Below are 22284 nucleotides of genomic sequence, written 5' to 3' on the forward strand. Positions count from 1 at the left end.
AGGGATTTATATTTGAGGGGTCCGCTTTTCAATATTCAGATTCCTTACGTCTTTATGAAATATATTTATTATCATTGAGTTTTCTGTTTTTGATATGAATTTTTTAATACCGTGTTCAAATAGATTGTTCGTTTAGATTTGACAGTCATTGTCAAATGACATAAGTCACGTGACCACAATCGACATTGAGAAAAGTTTGTGGCCACGAGGTTTTGATTTCGATCAAATTTGATTTTCCGGCTGAAATAAGTTTTGATTTGGGTTGTAATTTAAAATGCCCTCAAGTAATCCCTTGCCGCCAAAGGAAAATGCCTTGTTCAAAAGAATTTTGGTTAGTAAATTTGACATATAAATAGCCTAACAACCTTTGCCAGACGCAAGTATTACTTTATCAGGAATTCGAAAAAAATATATTATGCTCTTTTAAGGGTTCCTGAATGATGTTTTCTATTGCGTTTATTCTTTTCTTCTCCAATTTATCCCGATTCAAAATTTTTTTGTTAATATGACTTCTTCTGAGTACTTTTCATTTTTATGTTATCAACATCAATACTTGTGTTTCAGAAATGTTATGAACATAAACTATACAAAAATGGATTGAAATTTGCCAAACAAATACTGTCAAATCCAAAATTTACAGAACATGGAGGTAAGCACCATTGATAATTAGATGAAATATTAATCAAATGATTTAAGACATCTATTTCAAGAGTTCACATTAATAATTGGAATGTTTTGAAATGAAAACTTACTGTTGTCTTGAAAAGCTTCACTTAAGTTCCCCAATTTCCACATATTTATTCGAATATTCAATTGATTGTTTTTATTAATATTATTTATAAAACATTTAAGTTTATGGTCCTTTATTAACATATATTTATTTGGAAGAATGAAATAGGACTTTGTTTCAAATTCAACAGAATTTTATACTTCAACTTTTATATAAAAAATTATGCATTAAGATTCAAGTATTCTTATTCTTTTTATTTTAGAAACTCTTGCAATGAAAGGATTGACCCTGAATTGTTTAGGAAGAAAAGAAGAAGCTTATGAATATGTTAGAAGAGGACTTAGAAATGATTTGAGGTCTCATGTATGCTGGCATGTGTATGGATTACTACAGAGATCGGACAAAAAATATGATGAAGCTATTAAATGCTATCGCAATGCTCTAAAATGGGAAAAAGACAATATTCAGATTTTGAGAGACTTGTCTCTTCTGCAAATCCAAATGAGGGATCTTGAAGGTTATAGAGTAAGTAGTAAGCTTGGAGTAATGAATCCTCTGATGCTTTTAAATGAAATCAGCATCTGAAATTAGTTATACTTGTCCAATAAAATGTGAGAGATTGAGATAAGATAAGTGTTAATGTGTAATTTATCTATTATAGGATACAAGGTATCAACTTTTGATGTTACGTCCAATTCAAAGAGCCTCATGGATTGGATATGCTATGTCTTTTCATTTGCTTGGAGATTATAGAAATGCAATTAGTATTTTGGAAACTTTCTTAGATCAACAGCCAGTAAGTACACTCAATTTGGTGTTCGTAAATTGAACAAAATACAACTCATCTCTTTGGTTATGTATGATCTGGGATGTCTTTAGACATTTCAGGTGAAAAAATAGCATATAACTATGGTTTTATAAGCCAGTTCAAGTTATGCTAGATAGATATGGAAAATCATTATATGTTTGGTTTCAAATCATGCACAGACAGTAGTTTTACTGAAGCTTTAGTGTTACACTTTTATTATGTTCTAATAAGAAATAAAAAAATTAATTACCATTTATTTTAGATTGTCAACAGTTTCGATTATGAGCATAGTGAACTACTTTTGTATCAAAATATGGTGATAAGAGAATCTGGCGATCTCAAAGAGGCTTTAAAACATTTAGAGAACAATCAGAATCACATCGTTGATAAATTAACCCTCAAAGAAACTTTTGGAGAACTCTTCCTTCTTTTGTCACAATTCAATAAAGCCACAAAATGTTATGATGACCTCATCAGAAGAAATCCCGAGAATACTGGTTATTACAAAAAAATGATTGAGGCCAAACAGATCACTAGTTCTGAAGACATTGTAAAGTTTTACAAAGACTATAAGGAAAAATATCCAAGGTCCATGCCACCAAAGAGATTACCTCTGGTTTATGCATCTGGTGAACAGGTAATTAAATATTCATCTACATTTCTTCTTACGACATTTTTTTTTTGTTTTGCCCAAAATAATTCAAAGTTTGAATGTGATGCTATAGTAAAGGTATATTCTTATATAGATGTACAGTGTAGAAATTCTAATCTTTATTATACATTATGAAATGGTGAGTGAGGCGTTTTCAATAACGATAATTGAATATTTCTATTCATTCTGTATATATCAACACTGCAAAAATGAGATCGGTACAGCTCACAACACAATTGTGGTTCAATCCCCATTACCTTTCATAACCTAACGACTATAGAATCACAGATTCATAAAAAGAACTACAGAACAGAGATTTCATTGTTATATATTATTATTATGTGTTGGTACTCCTGTCATGACTTTATATATTGTCAAATTTATGATACAGAGAACAGTTCTGCCAACTAATATTTTCAGTGCAAAAATCACTAAACGATATTTATGGAAATATTCCATTAATTTCAATAAAATTCAGTGAAATAGTAATGTATAATGCTTGTGCAGAACTTATGGAAGAATATCAACTCCACTGCAGTTTTATTATAAATAACTATTTGTGAATAATGTTTTTGACGATGTTTTCATTTCTTTTATAATTTCAGTTCAAAATATTGGTAGATGAATACATGCAGAAAGCTTTGTCCAAAGGAGTACCGCCCCTCTTTGTAGATCTCAGGTCTCTTTATGAGGACAAGAGTAAAGCAGATATTATTGAAGAGTTATGCTTAGGTTATATTGAATCCCTTAAGAAGTGTGGGAAGTATAATGAAAACTCAACCAATGGTCCTAAAGAACCTGCATCAGCCTTATTGTGGGTTTATTATTACATAGCACAACATTATGATTATTTTGATAAAACGGAAGTAGCATTGAAGTATATAGATGCTGCAATTGAGCATACTCCAACTTTAATTGAACTGTATGTTACCAAAGGAAGAATACATAAGGTAAGATTATTTCTCTAATTCTGTGGCAAATCCCTTCATTCTGTGATATCTTGTAGAACAGAATTGTGTGGGACTATCTCAGTTTCATACAGATTTCTTGGTTATATTTCATTATTATATATTGGTACTAGAAACTATTCTGTCACAGATTTATCTATTATCTGTCAAATTTATGATACAGGAAACAGTGTTGCCAACCAATATTTTTCAATGCAAAAATCTCTAAACGATATTTAGGGAAATATTCAATCAATTTCAATAAAAATTCCGTGAATTAGAGAAAATAATGTATAATATTTTCCAAATATATTTTTTGTTTTATTAGCATGCTGGTGATCCACAAGAAGCATATAAGTGGTTGGACGAAGCTCAGCAACTCGACACAGCAGATCGTTACATTAATTCAAAATGTTCCAAATATATGCTAAGAGCGAACAAAGTAAAAGAGGCGGAAGAGACTTGCTCAAAGTTTACTCGTGAGGGAATTTCTCCTATGGATAATCTAAACGAGATGCAGTGTATGTGGTTCCAGACTGAATGTGCTTTGGCTTATCAAAGATTGGGAAAATACGGGGAAGCTTTGAAAAAATGTTTCGAAGTTGATAGAGTAAGTAATATCAGGAATGTTTCGCAAGCTGTTATACTCAGTAAAAATCTTTTCCTTTCAGCATTTTTCGGAAATTATCGAGGACCAATTTGATTTTCATACTTACTGTATGAGAAAGATGACTTTGCGTTCCTATGTTGGACTTTTGAGATTAGAGGATGTTTTACGTGGGCATCCGTTCTATTTCAAATCTGCGAAATGTGCTATAGAAGTGTACCTACATCTGTTTGATGAACCTTTGAAGGACGAAAGTGCAGAGCAGGAATTAAATACAGGTAAGTTTAATTTTTATTATTGCTTGACATTTTGCGTCCAATTTTAAACATTACCATATTGGATGTGGAAAAGTGAATTTCTCATGATGATGAGAAAAATTTGTCAAAAATTCACTATGAAATTCGTATGAGACTATTTGAAATCCAAATTGGATACCCATAACAAATTTCATCAGAATCTGTTAAGAATTTCAGGTAATTTATAAGATTTTCAAACCTATAGGTCAACATACACATTAAATCAAAATTATTAGGAATAGTATGATATGCATTTTGTGAACCGAAATATTGAATTTGAAGATTTTCATTCCAGCTGTGTTCACAAAGTATTCCTCTCTATCTTCAGTAGATTCGGAAGCAAAATAAAAAGTTTTAGCTATTAATTCAAACCAATCGATGACAGATTACGAACTGATTATTAAAAATAACCTTGAGCATAAAATATAATTTCACTTACGTCATTTACTTTTTTAATGGATGTAAATTGTCACCAATGGCAAATATTCATGAATGCCACTGCACAAAATATCTGAAATAAGCATAATGAAAAGGCACTTCGGAATAAAAATACGTCTAAAAAAAGTGATAAGATTATTTTCACCCTAAAAAGGTTAAATAACTTGTCTTATTTACAGTGTAGTCTAACATATTCAGTTGACTCACTAGAAAAATTAAAAATTATCGGAAAGGATACAATTTTTTGAAAATTTTCATCTAAGAGTTAATTTTATATTGGTTTTGGATAGTGAAAATGTAAAATGGTTGGCCTATCTAGTTCATGCTACTAATAATTTGATGTCTGTGTAATCTGAATCGTATATGGAAAAGGGTACAGAATAATTTTCGGAAATTTTGGGAATTATATCAAACATTTTTGACATGAAATTGAAATGAAAACTATACTCTTATCTACAAAAAAATTTTGCAGCTTATTGGATAAATTATTCAAATGATATTTTGAGAAAAGCTTTGATATTATCGATTGGAAATATTTTTTCAATGTATGATTACAATGTTGTTCATGAAAGAAATATTCACTTTTACCATATAATTGAACAAATTCAATAATAATAATACAAATATCAAATTGTTGCATATGGAAAAAAAAATCGTAGCATTTCCATTGCACTATTATGTTCTGCTGTCTTCTAAGTAGCCCAAATTCTTGTCTGTTCAAAGTTCAGAAGAGAAATCACAATGGTTGTGAGAAATAGTTTTGTGTCTTCTAAGTCAAATGGTGCAATGTTTATACCTAAGGTTTGCTCTCAGTCTTAACGATGGTAAAATATGCATTCTCTCAGGTGAGATCAAATTCTTCTTTATTCCACTTTCGCATGCTTGGAAATTTCATTCACAAAAGAAGAATTTTCACATACATATCCATTTGCTGTATTGTTCTTCGCAATGATAAACGACATGACATTGTATGTCAAGAGAAATATGGGGTAATGACTAGTTGCAAAAAATTTTCTCACGGTAATTTGAACTTGAAACGAATGATAATTTGGCGTTTCTTCAGCTGTGATTGTTTCATAGGTATTGGATCGTTTTATTAACATTTCTTAAGAAATCATAAAGTATCATAAGTTTATAGATTATGAACATTCTGTGAATATTTTTTAAATTAATATTGATGAGATCCTCAAAATTCAATGTGAACAAATTTTGCAATAACTAACTGTAGTCACAAAATCCTCTTTCTCCAAAATTATTGAATAATAATATTCTACGAATGAGCAGCCCCAATATTAATAATTTTGAACAACAGATCGTAGGAATGATTAACAAGACCAACATTTAATTGAATTTTCAATTTTTCTCATATAAATTATTATCCTAATCTAGTGTAAATATAGTCGACTATATTAATTTTTTATAAATAAGTAGATAACATTAATTCAATATACAGGCTGAGTCTTAAAGTTGTACATTAAATTCAACTATAGATGTCTTTCATCAAATGAAATAATTTTTGCGTTAAATTTAATGTACACCTTCAAGACTCGCCCTGCATACCATTGAAGGCTCTTTAAATAAAGTCATGTTTCGCCTGGCGAAACGTTAAAAATCACAGACCGATTATGTTACGCACTACGAGGTTATCCTACTACAATGACACTTGGAGAATTTTTCACTTTTCTCTTCGATTCTTCATCTTTTGTTTCCGCCCCTATTGTTCCTTCGTATCCTTTCACTGTCCCTTTGGGAGTAATAGAAATCGGCTCCCTGATCTGTACTCTGCGCAAGCTGAGGTGTCAGGAAGTAAAAATGTGCCCCGTTGTTACCAGGCAATGAATACGAGATGAAGGACCCTCTTCTTGCATCCTCGTTGGGTACGCTTATTGGTACAGCCTTTAGGTATTGTGCCCCCCCGTTGGAATTTTGTCTCAAATTTGAGTTATAAGATTGCAGAGGCCTTTGCAGGTAATTGGGGTATTTGGCACGTTGAGGGATGGCCTCAGGGATCAGTTCGGAGTCCGGATTTATATTGGGGCGTGGGTTTATGTAATTGATCAGTGTGTCACCTTCTAGTTGGAAGTTGGGATTGTGAGAAGTGGAGGGTCTTTGTACGTAATTAGCCACTCTGTGGTATTTGACACGTTGAGGGTTGTCCACAGGAATCAGTTCAGCGTCAGGATTTATAGCAGGCCGAGGATTCAAGTAGTTGACCAATGTGTCGCCTTCCTGTTGGAAGTTGGAATTATAAGGCCTCTGCACGTATTTGGCCGCTTTGTGGTAATTGACACGCTGAGGGGTTTCCACAGGGATCAGTTCATCGTTCTGATTTATATTCGGTCGGGGGTTGACGTAGTTTACCAAGCTATCGCCTTCCAAATTGGCATTGTAAGGCCTTCGTACGTTTTTAGCAGCTTTGGTGTGTTCGACACGTTGAGGGGTATCCACAGGGATCAGTTCGGCGTCCGGGTTCACATTTGGACGGGGGTTTTTGTAATTGACCAAGGTGTCTCCTTCCAGTGATATAGGTTTTGCTTGACGCGGCGGGCTACTGCTTGCTGTTACGTACACCACCTTTGGAGATTGCGTGGAGTATCTCAATGATGGCACTGCGGTGGTATGACTAGGTATTCGTTGCCCGAAATCTATTTGCTTGTTTTTGTCGTTCGAGTCTTCGTAATAACCATTTCCCTGCTTAAAGAAGTAACCGCTGTAACCGTTATTGTGGTCGACCACTCCAGATGTGTATTGAACGCTGGGGTTGGTCTTCAGTACATTTCCTCTTCCAGTCTGTTCGTTATTAAAGGTGAACTTGGGTTTGGCTGTGGTGTAGTACCGTTGTTGTTGTTGTTCTAAAGGTTTTTCTGTTGTTGCCCTGAAGCTTTGCTTGAAGTATATCGGGTTTTGGGGTGGATATGGAGTAGTTTGGTTGGTTGAAATATCTACAGCTTGTTGGATCTGCACGCTGTATCTTGGCATGGGTTTGAAACCTTCCTCGTCATCTGCAAATGAGAATTGTTACAATAAGTAGAAGATCTAGTTGGACATTTCAAGCATATTTGATGTGATAACAATGATCTTAAAGGGGAGTTGTATACATTTTGAGCTCAGCAATGAGCCATATCGCTTCAATTTTTGGTAAAAACAAATATGAACATTTGACTGAATGAAATTCAATTGTGCTACATACCTGTTGGGGTATCAGGCTGAGAAGGTCGGAAATTGTTCTGGTCTGCAGGCTTATATTTAGACGCCTGAAAACTGTATTGGTATACGGCTCTCGGCGTTTGAATCTCTCTGAACACCGGTCTTGGCGATGAGAAATACTCTATCTGCTCCTTCAGTTTCTCTAGGTGCAAATTGAAGCTGGTCGGTCTTCCTCTCTGCCGTACTTGGTTGTATCTAGGACTGGGGGCGTTGAATGGTTTCGACGTTACGTAAACATACTTGGTCCTTGGCTGTTGTGTCTTTCTCGGCGCTTCGAAATATTGGTTAGGCAGGTTGAAGAAGTTGTGAGCTACTTTGTTGGACTGCGGAGTTGTCACGCTGTTGGTCTGAGGGTCTTCTTCGTAGTAATAGTAGTTGGTGGGTTTCGCGGTGTTTCTTTCCGGTATTACCGTGACAACGTTGGAGTTGATGTCGTCTGCGGTAGTGTAATAGTGTTGTAGTGGCACTTGGGTAGAGCTTTTGGGTTTCGTCGTTGTTCTAGGCGGACCGTATATTTTGAATGGATTACCAGACGATGGTGCTTGATTGTAGTACGTTCTATGCGATTGGACAGACTTGACCGGTTTCAGTATGGTAACCGACGGTCTCTTGGTATGTGGACGTGACGACTTGATTTTGTTAACTGATGTTTTTGTGGTAGTCCTGTGTGAAGATCTGGTAGCCGGCGTGGTTGTAACGATAGGCTTTAATTCGTTGTTGATGTCCGCCGGGCTGTTCGGTACCACCTTGATAGGTTTGCGAAGGGTTATGTTAATCACCGAAGTGGGCGGTATGGGCGTGGTCGTGGGATGGATCTGCGGAGATTGCTGCGTCGTCTTCTGCACCTTGGGCCGTTTAGTGTATACCGGCCTCTTGGGCGTCTTCTTCGTCGTGGGCGTCTCCTCTTCCGGCGCGAAGAAGTCCGGCGGTGGGGGTAGGATAATCCCGGGTACCAGCGGACCGGCCGGCACCCAAGAGGAGTTGTCCTTACTTGGGTACGAGAAGCTGTACGGCGGCGGATAGTAGATCGAAGGGTCGTCTTCGTCGAAGTCGTTGATCGAGGGCGGGGGCGGCACAGCCACCGCGCCAGGGGGCAAATGCGCAAAGAAGGGGGGCAAGGTACCGTTCAAAGACGACGGGGGGAACGGTCGCCCCCTTTCCCCTTCCCCCTGAGTCTTCTTAGGATTTTCGTTCTGAGCTCCCCCGGCAGCAGCGTCGGCCGTATTCGTATTCTGGGGGAAGTATGGTCCCGTTCCCGGTACGTAGCCGCCTTCGGGGGGCGGTAGGGCGTATAGGGACGGCGGGACATCAAGCGTTCGCGTAGAGTTTGTGCCCAGGATTTGTAGTGGTCCGTCTTCGGTGAGTTGGACAGGAAATGGCGGCGGTACCTGGAAAATAATGAGGTTTGTCGATTTTGAACTTCTTTTGCTTGAGAGGGAACACCAACACGTGTCATTCTCGTGAACTGTCAATATTTGACAGAGGAGGAGTGGTAAAAATAAAGTGCGGCATCAGAGCTTTGTAGGTATACCATATCATCAGTATTTTGCGAAAAATATTGAATTTGAAATTTGCTTCCGCCGTTTTGCGATAGATGGCTTTAGTGGTAATTGGTAGTCAAAATAAATAGATCGTAGATGTCATACAATAAGCTTAGGTATTTGTAAACATAACGGCATCGAGATATTAGTCAATTTGTGACTGAATCATCAAGTTATTCTAGCTTAAACATGTCAGCTTACGAGCCAAATTCTCCTCATTCACGGGAGTTTTTAATTTTTTGCTTTAATATAAAGAAATCTGCGGTTGAGGCTCATCGAATGCTCTCAAATACCTTTAGCGAGGCTGCTATTAGTGAAACAACGTGCCGAGAGTGGTTTCAACGTTTCAAGAACGGCGATTTTGACGTCGGAGACCAGCATAGCTGTGGAAGAGAGAAGGTTTTCTAAGATGCAGAATTGGAGGCATTACTTGATCAAGACTCGTGTCAAACCCAACAAGAATTGGCAGGATCATTGGCAGTGACGCAACAAGCCATTTTAAAACGCCTGAAAGTCATGGGAATGATTCAGAAACAATGAAATTGGGTGCGGTACCAGTTGAAGCCGAGAGATTTGTTTGCTTGTGAACAGTTGCTTGCAAAGTAAAGACGGAAGATATTTATGCATCGCATTGTGACTGGAGATGAAAAATGGGTTCATTACGATTATCTTAAGCTCAGAAAATCATGGGGATATCCCGGCCATGTTTTCACGACGACGGTCAAACCAAATATTCATGGCTCTAAGGTCATGCTCAGTATTTGGGAGACCAGCTCGGTGTAGTCTATTATGAATTGTTAAAACCGACTGAAACGATCACAGGCGATCGTTATCGAACGCAATTAATGCGTTTGAGCCGAGCATTGAAAGACAAACGACCGCATTACAACGGGACGACGAAAGAAATTTCTTTCGACGAAAGTTGGAATTATTGTAATATTCCTAACTTTTACTGATCATTCAATCGTTCTGGCAACACCGTACGTTATTTTTGTCCCTTCTCCTCTGGAAAAATATTGGCAGATCACGAAATCTTAATTTTTTTTTCTGAACGGGTTCTAAGATCCCTGTAACTTTATAGTTCTCAATGATTTCGGCATAGCGAAACTCACCTTAGGATGTGACGGCAATTTGACAGGCCTCTTGGGCGCCGTGTAGTTGTCGATAGCCGGCCAAATCAAGGGAGAGTTGTCGAATTTATCCGAATGTTTCGGATAAGTACCTCCCTTGATCACCAACAGATGGTTCTCCGCCAGCCATATGTCCTCCTTGCTCAGCCCTCCCAGGCTGTTGATGTTGTCCTTGGGAACTTCGGGATTAGCGTCATAACTGATGATTCCCGGTTGCTTCAGGGGCTTCTTGAACAGCTCCTTCTGGATCAGGCCGTATTTTCCGTCGGCCACCTGTTGAGCCAACGTCTTCTTCTCCTCTTCAGCGCCTCCGTCCGAATCTGCCTTCTTCTTGTCGTTGGAACCGCTGGATCTCGCGTCGAGGAGTTCCGCATCGTTCGATGTTTGGTCCGCTACTTTTAAGTGACCGCCAACCAGTCTGCGAAAGTTGCGTTCTTTGGATTCCGCGCATGTGACTAGGGCGATGGCGAGCGATAATATCAATATCTTCTTCGGATACATCTGGAAGTAACAAGAGGTTTTTTTTAACATTTGATATCTTTATTTTTTCGAGTTGTAACTAATTGGTTTTTATTTAAAATTATATTTGAATCTCAGTTGCAGGAAAGTTCCTTAAAATTTAATGCTGCATCAAAATTTTAATTCTCCATTAAACGTTGCAGGCGGCTAAGAGGCTTCTTCTACTGGAGGAATAAAATTTTAATGAGGGCATTAAATTCTAATGAAAGTTCCTGCAGCTGTATGTGAGTCCCACACCCAGTTACAGCAACGTAACTAGATATATTAAAATATAATGCCGCATTAAAAAGTTTAATCTCGTAAAATTTTAAGGGCGACATTAAATTTTAATTAACGTTCCTGCAACTGGGAGTTAACCTATGTACTCAAAATTGATAGTTGAGGATTCTATCACCGATCAATTCAACTGCCCATCCACGATTTTTATGGACAACCAAGCAGGAGTTTGAGTTTTGGAATGTGTAGAATTCAAGAACTGTTAAAAAAAAGTCTGTCAGATAATACAGGGTGTTCCTAAATTGGAGGTACAAAGGAAAATGGGAGATTCTTTTGATTATTTTAAGAAAATAGTCTTATACACATGGGCCCATTTGTTTTCGAGATACAGGATATTTCTGTTTCCTTTTTTGTGATGATTATACCAGTTTATCGAATCTTTATTAATCTTAGCTACAAACTGGGTAAATAAGTACCCAAACTTATAATTAATTTATTGATCACAACTTACTATATCAAGCTTACAATATCAAGTCAAGTATTTATTTATCGAAGTACTCGACTTAACATTGAAAACCTACTACTTGACTTGATTTCAAGTCGACCTCTAGCTACTTGAGCTTGAGCCAAGTAGCTTGAATATCAAACCAAGCCGTGAATCCTTAGGAAATACTAAACCATGGTGTAAAATTAGCAGTGTTTTATGTCAAAATAAATATAAGTGTGAAATAATGCTTGTTGTCAGTCAGATGTATTCAAATACAAGAGGTTCAATTATTATTAGCGAGTGAATGTGTTGGATAATACCGTTTAAACATTCGATCGATCTGAATTAGCGAAAGTAAAACAATTGTTCCTTTTAAGCAGAGCAAGTGCATGGAGTATTTATCGATTTGTTCATTTTCTAATGAGAGAAAGCTTGACCACAGTCCCACATTTTAAAAGATCGAATGTTCGACCTCTTGCAGAGCTAATCTGAATGTTTATTTTGATATTTTTGTGACTTCGCACGAATTTTCGAGTTTTGAATATTTTATACTAATGTAAATTAGTTTTTTCTCCAATTATCAACTTAACGCACGTCTCGAAAGTTTTGACAAAAAACTTCTCAATTATTATTAATTAAGATGCACTTTTACACTTTGATTATTGAGCATAAAGTTTTCGGAAAAAAATCAATGTGGATAAATTCATTCGAATAAGAACTGATATTTGTTGTTGAAGGAATATTCGCAGATTTATAAACCGACTTTTTTATTCATGTAGAGCAGTTTATTACGATTATTTCACACTGTGTAGCATGTCATGTGCAAAACGAGGCTGTTGAGCTATTATAAGTTATTAACATGAATACATTAATCCCATGAAAAATGGTGACGATGTAATTAAGTAGTTGTTCATTTCGCGCAGGTATGGAGTTATATAAATAATTAATAATTATGGGAAATATTTATCCGCAAGGCATGTTTCTTCCAAGGATGTCGTTTTTGCAGTATTGCCTCGTTACAGTATTTTTATGACTGGATCGCGGTTTCGCTTTTGAACTTTCTTCCCATTCCGAAAGTAAGCATTTTCTTGGGTTTTATTGGAATCTGGTTGCAATGAAATGCAATGAATAAAATCAAGAAAGACGCTGACTTGTATGTATTAAATCTCGTGGAAGTAAATCTTGTTTTTATTCAATACTAATATACTTTTAATTTTTTTCAATTTTCCAAGGTCTAGGTATGGAGAATTTTACGAAAATGTTTCGACAAAATATTTTCAGATGAGTTCGAAATTCGGAAAATTGATGATCGTCAATTCTGACACCGCTCACCGATTTCTCCTAAAACTCACAGTTTTGAGGTAATTCGAACTCGAAATTCGGGAAAAAAACAGTAAAAATTGAATTTCTATCCAAGAATCGTTATATCTCCTAACATATTGGTCACAGACCCGTCAAATAAAAAAGTTTTTCGAAGATCGAGTTCTTATCTAAAACATAGTGAAGTTTCAAGTATGTAGCTTATGTCCAGAAGAAGTGTTAGCCTCGTGAAAATTATCAATTTTTTTTTTGAAAATTTCAGATTATTACCTATTTCATAGTATAAAAATGGAAAATTAACATAACAATTACAAGAAAAAATACTTTTCTTATGTATATTATACAGACTGGTTTGTTCTGAATGATGTGAAATAGATTTTTAATCATATCAGATCAAACTGCTAATTCTTTTGAACTCTTCACCATTACCTACGCTAGTTCAACCGTGAAATAGCAAAAAGTTTATCCTACGATCGAGGTTCTTCTTAATTGAGATGATGGTTTATATTAATTTATATTAATTATTTAACAATCTGAAACGATTCTCCTTGATTTTTTCCCGCAAATGATCTGAACCAGTTCTGTAAAATGTTGACCTTTGAACGAGATAAAGGTATTTCTCTTGGTTTTGTATATTTGAGTTTATGCATATTTGATAAAATCGTCGAATGAACTTAAACTACTTACTCAACTTAAAAAACAGGTTTTTTTATAACTTAAGCAATGTTCAACATCACTAATGTATCAGGTAATGTCAATAGTATGTCAGAGTGCAACAGGTTAATTGAGTACATAATTGTATTGTTTTGAGATAGAAGTTTGGGGCATATATTTTGTAAACTAATGAACGCACTTCAAAATTAATTTTCGAAAATTTGTGGATATCATTTTTTTACACAATTCATATAAGCTTTTCAACTGAAAGTTTTTGTACATTCCCAGATATCCCTTCAGCTTTAATTCTCGAGCTTTATTTATTCATGTCCTCGTAATCTAGTGGTCGTATCCTCAGAGTGATAAACATAAATAGAGGAGGGAGCATTTGTCATTTTTTGTAAGCAAATTTTGTCCCCAATATGAACTATCGAATTTGACATGAAGCGCGTAGAAATTAACATGTATCAGTGATACGATATTTCACTCAATTCTCGAGTTTCTCCACAAAGAACGCACTTCTTATGTCCCATAGTGAATCAACGTTTCATATCAACTCAAAATATATTGAGATGAATACCTAAATATATCAGAAATTCAGAAAACAAACTTTAAGCGCGCCAAACGATGGAAAACAACGGATGGCACTAGGAGAGCAAAAGTTGCCAAACCTTGGATTTCAGCAGGTAGATACAGAAAATAAATATTCTGCTTATTATAAATTCGACAATTGAGGAAAAATATCGGATTCCAAATAATCAAATTTGCATATTTAATCGGGAATCACTCAAATAAATATATTCCATTCAATATAATATACATTCATAACGATATAGTAAAATTGTGGATTTTAGAATATATCGCAATCCGACAACGTAATCTAACCATGTTGGGGACACGTAAAAATTCTGTATAATCCCTCTATCTATGTTTATTACTCTATGGTTTTTACGGTCATGTACTATACGAACATAAAGATCATCAAATGAAATAAATTTTCACAAATTTGAAGAAATTGATTTTGTATTTATTGCTTTTAAAAATAAAAGCTTTTCAACTACAATTCGGTCAACAATTCCCAGTCTTCCTTTATAACCTTACTTCTCGAGCTATATTTTCTCATATCCTCGAAAATAATCCACTCGTCTTATCACATGATGACAACAAAGTCCCTTCGGATACGACACAACCTACTGGCAGATGTTAGGTTAGGTCCTTACGGCACTGTCACTTCCGAAACCGGTCTCGCCACGATCTCAACGCGTCGTAATCGCGAACATTATTGCTCGATTTTCCTAATTGCAATTGCTCCTTGGGGAGGTGGGGCGCCCAGAGGGAACCTTGAGACCTTTCTCTCTTGGCTATTATTTTATGGAAAAAACGAGGGCCCCACCTAGCCCGACACTGCTTGGAGACGGTCGCCGTGCGGTGTGGTCAATCGCTTCGACATCTGCGGGTTCGAGAGATAAGAGACGGCCGGTCGGTCGGTCGCTGGAGTCTCGCTCAAATGGACAAAACGTTATATAAAACGTGAATTATCGGATATCAAGTGGAACGAATCTGAAAAACAAGGTTGCGGGTGTGGCCCGGTGGGTATCTCTCGTTGTTGCGAACTGGCGATTTCGATTTATAATGCATTAACCAACAATGCGAATTTTCGTACCGCATCTGAGTCTGGATCCTGCTGATTTATTATAGATTGATAATATCAATCGATAACCAATTGATAATATCAATCGATAACCAATTGATAATATCAATCGATAATCAATTGAAAATATCAATTGATAATATCAATCGATAATCGGTACTTTATACCGATTATCAAGCTATCAATCGATAATAAATTTGGGCTCCTACAAACCCACGCGACAAATGCGAATCTGCCGCATCTGAATCTGGATCCTGCTAATTCATTGTAGATTGATAATACTCGATATCAATCGATAATCGGTACTTCCGATTATCAAGCTATCAATCGATAATAAATTTGGGCTCCTATAAACCCACGTGGCAAATGCGAAAATTCGAACCGCATCTGGATCCTACTAATTTATTATAGATTGATAATCGGTACTACCGTTTATCAAACTATCAATCGATAATCGGTACTTCCGATTATCAAACTATCTATCGATAATAAATAAAGGCTTCCACAAATCAACGCGGCATATGCTAATTTATTATCGGTACTTCCGATTATCAAACTATCAATCGATAATAAATTCAGGCTCCTACAAACCCACGCGGCAAATGCGAAAATTTGAACCGCTTCTAGATCCTACTAATTTATTAGAGATCGATAATCGGTACTACCGATTATCAAACTATCAATCCATAATAAATTAAGGCTCCTACAAACCAAGTCGGCATATGCGAAAATTTGTACCACATCTGAGCCTGGATCCTAGTAATTTATTATCGGTACTTTCGATTATCAAACTATCAATCGATATAAATTAGTACTGATTCACATAGGCGTACAACTTTGCTTCCGCCGTTTTTTTCCGAAATTACAGGCTTTATTGTAAACAGCTGGTTATACATTTATGTTGAATATCTTGTGAAGTGCAGAGGTGATGAGAAAAAACCTGAAAAAAGAAAATCAAACTTCACTATCCTGTATCTCGAAAGCCAAGCGTTCACGGACCCATGTTTATAGGACTTTTTTTCTTAAAATTACCCCAGAAATTTCCCATTTTCATTTGTACCTCCAACTCAAGAACACCCTGTGCAGTTGCCTGGTAGGTTCTAATTGATAATTCGAATATTTCTATTGAAAACTACCAATACAAAATAAAGACAATAAATCTGAAGTCTATAGGTCAACGGGTTATGGAGAGATGTTTGAAAAAATACACCAACACCAGAGTCGTTACACATAAAGCACTCCTCATTCAACATATGTAAATCATTCAGAATGATTTGCATACATATAGTCCACAACGAAAGTAAAAGTGCTAGAATTACTATTTATTGTGTCCTTTTATTTTGCTTTGCTGTTCAATACCAGTCATATATTTCATCTAGAATCAGTTTCTTTAAAAAATGGTTAAATTGAATTTGATCATTCTATTCATAATAATTGATTTTCATTATTAAACTAATAATTAAAAAATAATATGTGATGAATGTGTATGTATGTGATGAATAATGTAATTTCAGAATGTGATTCAATCGGATATTACAAAAAAATATTTTCTTCCATAAAGTTCTACTGCTTACGGGTATATAGGTAAAAAAATTTATCAAATTTGGAATACATATTAGTTAAGAATAAGCAGAACCCAAACTGATAAGTACTGACATATCTATACCATCGGAAAGAATCTTAACGATATAAAACAATGTACTTTCTCGACACGCTACTTTACAATTATGACGTTTTTCCTTCTAACCACTCAATTAGTTTCTCTTTCGACTAATTCGCGAGTGTGTAGTAACTACCTGTTTAACATTTTATACCGCAATTTCGTCGATACTATCGAATCATTCAACACGTGCTATGATGATTGCTAGAAATGTTTTTGTTTTTGCTTTATTTTTTAAATTTATCTACCCATTATCTATTCTAACGAGTATTATGATTTTGATCAATGACAAACTGAAGATCATCGGATTAATTTGAATATACAGGGCCTTAAACTTCGAGTCCCACTTAAATCGATATGTCCTAGTCAATAAATCATTTTTAGTTAATTCATTTTATCATGTTGGCACACATTACTTTACTTATGCTCTGAATATTTGAATGGTCAATATGAACGAATTTCGCTTCCGAGTGCTCGATTACTCAGCTTATTGTCCAGATCTGGCCCATAGATATTACTGGCTTTTAGCAAACCTCAAAATAATACTCCAGGCAAAGAAATTTAGCTCAACGAAGAAATGATTGCCGAGGTTGAAGCCTATATCGGAAGCAAATCCTAATCTTTCTACAGAAAAAGTATTGAAATGTTAAGGGAAATATTGGAGTACATGTATTACTGTTGAAAGTAAATTTTTCAAGAAAAAATGGGTTTTTATTAACTAGACCCGGGACATACTAAGTGAAGTGTTAGGTTCAGGTAGGGCGAACAAATATATTTGGATTTGTCGACGCTCCAAGCAGTAACAAGAAGTTTTTGATTGGTCGGACGTCACTTCGTACATGAAGTGCATACACACACTACAACTTCCGTATATCCACTGTATATAACCTTTCAACCGATACTGGAAATATTCGAGTACCACCTACCTCCGATCACCTCAAATTTAAATAATAAAATCAAATTATACAGTCTTGAGAAACATCGGTGACACCAGAACAATTCGAGACCTTGCTATTCCGAATTTTCGGACCCCGAAATGCCCTTTATATTAGTATTGCATTTCTTATTATTCGAACCGCAGAAAGATCGTTCCGTTGCGATCCACTTGACTAGGATCGGCCACGCCTTGATAACCTTGCTATTAAACCGAATAAGATATAGATCGGTGCACCGCAGAAAGGTCAACAGGGGTTCACGACTGATCTAGTATTTCTGTGTGTAATTTCCTACGTTTGTCGAGCCTTTCCCCGATTCGATTTTTAATTGTAACAATTGTTGCGGCGAACGCTTTGGGAACATTCAGAGAACGGAAAGAGGTCTTATGATAATGGCTTATGCAGGGCAGAGCAGTTTTTTTTTTGCTGGTTGGTAAGTCGAGCTGTAGTTGCCTGAAGGAAGAATGCGAGTTTTTTTAAAGGATTCGGTCGAAGGATAATGTCGTTGCCAGACTGTCTTAACGATTCTTTTGCTGCTTACAAATCAAAATTTGGAGATTCTTTTCCAAACGTTTCATTGCATACCAGAAGATTAATGATGATTCATTGAAGGTCTTATTGGACGTGTGTGAACTGCTGAAACCATGTCCTTTGGTTGTAGCCAGAAAAGTTCTGCAGTTCAGGAAACGAAAACTCGTCCAACATCCTCACACAACGCCTGCAAATGGATAGGTCGGGAACATCACGAACAGACCGATTAACCCGAAATGACGAAAAGTAATTCTTATTGAGAGTGAAATACATAGGCACAATCAGAATAAGTACATAGCAAAGGGTTGACAACACAAATTTCAGAAATTGTTTGGTTTTGTGTGAGTTTTCAAGACGGATACTGTTGGCATCTCGGTTTCGTGTTCAGTGACCTCATACCATGGCTAAAATGAATGTACTATAACATCAATATGAGCAGGCATCAACATTTCAGTAGCATCCATAATCTTCTAATGGTTGTTTTTATTCTATCTTCTATCTATTATTATTATTATATATCTTGAGGTACTAGATGGTCATTCAAAAGAGGAAAACTGCGATTCAACTACAAGACCGAGTTGAGCCTACTCACCGTAGTTAACTACTTAATATGGCGCAAGATACAGCGAGAAACTCAACTCGGTTATATATCATGACAATCGGAGTATCATCACCAGAGATCTTTTCATTGCTCCGATTTAAAATAACAATAAAGTTCTGTCATCATGAGGAAATGATAGAAGTTAAATAAGTGCCAACACATTATCACCTGCGCATTCACCATTTAGTAATCATTATTTCGAGAGAGTATTCTTTTTGTCTTATCTGTGCTCTCACTTTGTGTCATTTAGTTTTTTTTTTTTGGAAATATTTATAGCAGATACCAAAAAAATGCTTAATGTATATATACATTTATATTCTTAGTTTGATTTTAGTTAAGTTTAGTGATTTATCGATGATTATTGATAATGAAATAAAAACATGAAACGGTATATAAAACAGGGTGTTCCTAAATTGGAGGTGCAACGGAAAATAAGGGATTCCTTAGGTGATTTTAAGAAAAAAAGGCCCATAATCATGGCCCCTCAAACGATTTATTTTCGAGATACAGAGTGATTCTTTTAGTCCTACTTCTGGTGCTGATACCAGTTTATCGAATTCTTATTATTCCTCGCTACAAATTGGGTGAATAGGTACTGAAACTTATAATTAATTTAGTCATCACAGCTTACTATCTGGATTTTTGTTATAATTTTTATTTTCCTGATGGTTACTAGAGAATAGTATGGAATTTTTTTTCTCGAAATCGGTAGCAGATACGACAAAACTACAAAAAATCAAAAAGTGTGAACAAAAGTTTTTTTCTACATTTTGCTAAACTACCAGTTGTCCACCTAAAAAACGTTCTGGAGGAGAGAAGCGGACACTGTTCCAGAAAAAATATCGCCCCGTAGGTTTGCCTTCGAAATTAGCACTTGATAACTTGATGAAAACATGAAATTGAAATATGTATGCCAATTTTAAGTTGATTATCTCGTGAAGGGAAGGTGGTATGAGAAGAAAAATCAAAATTTAACTCCCTGCATCTCGAAAACAAAGCGTTTGTGGGATCATGTTTATGAGACTTTTTTTTTTGAATCAAAGGATCATTTTCGTTTGTACCTCTAATTTTGAAACACCTTGTATATTCATATAGTGAATGAATATTGAATAACTGAATTTTGTCGAATAACCTATCGAAACATAGAGCACCTACGTTTTCTAGAGATCTTATAGGATTCTTTGAGTTCACTGAATTTCAATAATGTTATTCACTAAGAAGCTACCCACCACGATTCTATTTCTGCATTTTCTTTAGTTCATTGGAGTTCTTAAGGAAATTTTCAAAATGACACGTTGAGAAACCCTGAATATTTTAAATTTTCTATTGGTTTTGCTCAATACGGATACTCTCTTGTTGCTGCACTCGGACATTTTAAACATTACATTAATTTACATAGATACGGGATCTCTACGCTGACGCTTTTATATTATCTATGGATAATTGCCCTGATTTTTGCATCACTCAGAGTGCGGTGCATTCGTAGCCAACTTCCTCGGTGTTGTGTACGAATTAGCCGTCTTGTTATGTCATGACTGAACATACCCAGATATAATCCATCATAATGAGATAATCAGAGCGCAACATTTTTAAATAATAACTCACTATATACTACCTAGTACGATTCCGTTCGCGCTGGCAGAGCACTTTAATTAACCAATAGCACGATTTTGCAATATGGACAATAGTCTTGTTCACGACCGTCTACTTCTTGGAGGAAGGTATGGATCCTTCCTAAAACCACCACGTCACTTCTCCGTCCAAAACGAAATTAGTGATATTTTTTCTTACAAATCACCGATTTTTATGGGATTTTCAATTTCAAAAATGCAGTTTTGATTGAGATGAAAATTTCGATATACAGTAACAATTTTAAGCTTCGTGCTAAATTTTCTGTTGATTGCATCACCAGAACAAGATAAAATTCAAGAAGAATATCGACACAAAATTACCCAATATTTCTGTGACCACTAGGGATTCACGGCTTGGCTTGATTTCCAAACTACTTGGCTAGTTTTTCAATCTTAAGTCAAGTCGAGTATTCATTTATCAAGTACTTGAATTATATCAATCTGCTTGATTTTTAGCAGTTTCATTGTGTAGCGTCACATCAATAAAAAAGTGATGAAATGAGGAGGAACCTTACAAAAACACTTAAATTTATTAAACTCATTCTATAAAAGAACCGAAAATATCAACTTTTTGTAATAAACATAAATTTAATCACTATAAATCATAACAAAATGAAAAATAATGAAAAAATAAGCACCCAGGTAAGTTTATTGTTTATACCTGTAGTTCACAGAATAAACTATATTATTATTATAATTTTCTATCCAGGATCTAAGACATATGAGGCATTTTATAGATTTGTCGCCTAACCTATTGCGGGTTTTTGTAACTCTAAGAGCAGCTCTGGAAAATTGTCTTTCAACAGGAGTTAAAGATGCTGGCGTTGATAAAAAAATCCTTGGCTATTTCGGCCAAGTTTGGAAAGATATTTCTGAAACTGCCAAAATCTACCAATAGATTTCATAGAAATGTGAGAAAACTACTAATAAAGTCACACTGGCGAAAGCTTCAGTCTCTCGGCGCTCGAGGAATCCCCTTATTTAGTTTAAGCGCGCACGAGATTGCAGAAATATATGCCCTGTGACGCGTGCATATCAAGCTCAAGTAATATCAAGTAGCTTGATATCAAGTCAAGTAAAAAATATCTAAAATCAAGTCAAGCTCAAGTATGTAATTTTTCACGAGCTTTATTTTCAAGTCAAGTAGTTGGTATTTCGATTTAAAATAACAATTTCAAGCTTGGTTCATCAGGATCTTCAAAAATTAAAGATATATTGGATGATATATTGGAAAAGAAATGTCGAATGTATCCTTGAAATATTCCCAAATGAACAGATAATGATCTCTTTCCTATTTAAGAATATCTTTTCTATACCACTGAGGAACATAACGTCATTCTACTATTTTTGTGTATGATGTTCATATTTTTTATGATCGATATTGCGTTGACACATTGTGAATATAACTTTCCTAATCAGGGCATTGTTCTCCTGTATCAAAACAATAGACGATAACAATGAATGTTTCGAAACTTATTTACTTGCTTCAGGTTACTGGATTCCGAAAAAGATACAGTTTCAATTAATTAATCTAGTTCATGTATAATCAGATTTATGATCAAAGCACACCCCAACGTAATTTCAATAAGATACAAATCTTAATAAGTGGTCTTTTTGGCCGACCTAGATATAAAGGAAATTTCAATTTGTATTTTATCTGGTTTTTGTTTTTAATTACGTTCTTTTCTTCTATTATATTGATTCAAACCTGAAATAATGTTTA

At 35.5% G+C, this 22284-nt stretch overlaps 2 protein-coding genes across 3 annotated transcripts in view; one reads left to right on the forward strand and one right to left on the reverse strand.

Annotated features, from left to right (window-relative positions):
* The first annotated feature begins 148 nt into the window (after positions 1-148).
* Positions 149-22284, forward strand: part of LOC123685137 (N-alpha-acetyltransferase 15, NatA auxiliary subunit) — an 80185-nt gene continuing 58049 nt past the window's right edge. The window contains exons 1-8 of the mRNA XM_045624732.1: positions 149-331; positions 565-649; positions 993-1255; positions 1392-1526; positions 1801-2175; positions 2796-3140; positions 3466-3747; positions 3809-4022. Coding sequence (XP_045480688.1) covers positions 275-331; positions 565-649; positions 993-1255; positions 1392-1526; positions 1801-2175; positions 2796-3140; positions 3466-3747; positions 3809-4022 — 1756 coding nt within the window. The 5' untranslated portion in view covers positions 149-274. The remainder of the gene's footprint in view (positions 332-564; positions 650-992; positions 1256-1391; positions 1527-1800; positions 2176-2795; positions 3141-3465; positions 3748-3808; positions 4023-22284) is intronic.
* Positions 5801-22284, reverse strand: part of LOC123685136 — a 44931-nt gene continuing 28447 nt past the window's right edge. Inside the window, exons 1-4 of one of the 2 annotated variants that reach the window (XM_045624730.1) lie at positions 14654-14954; positions 10339-10857; positions 7669-9073; positions 5801-7480 (exon numbers count right to left, since the gene is read on the reverse strand). In XM_045624730.1, the coding sequence (XP_045480686.1) occupies positions 6174-7480; positions 7669-9073; positions 10339-10857 (3231 nt within the window). In that variant the 5' untranslated portion in view covers positions 14654-14954 and the 3' untranslated portion in view covers positions 5801-6173. Of the gene's footprint in view, positions 7481-7668; positions 9074-10338; positions 10858-14653; positions 14955-22284 lie in introns of those variants that run through there. The other variant, XM_045624731.1, reaches the window with a different exon arrangement.

This window comes from Harmonia axyridis, chromosome 7 (assembly GCF_914767665.1).
Source record: "Harmonia axyridis chromosome 7, icHarAxyr1.1, whole genome shotgun sequence".
Classification (NCBI taxonomy): Eukaryota; Metazoa; Arthropoda; class Insecta; order Coleoptera; family Coccinellidae; genus Harmonia; species Harmonia axyridis.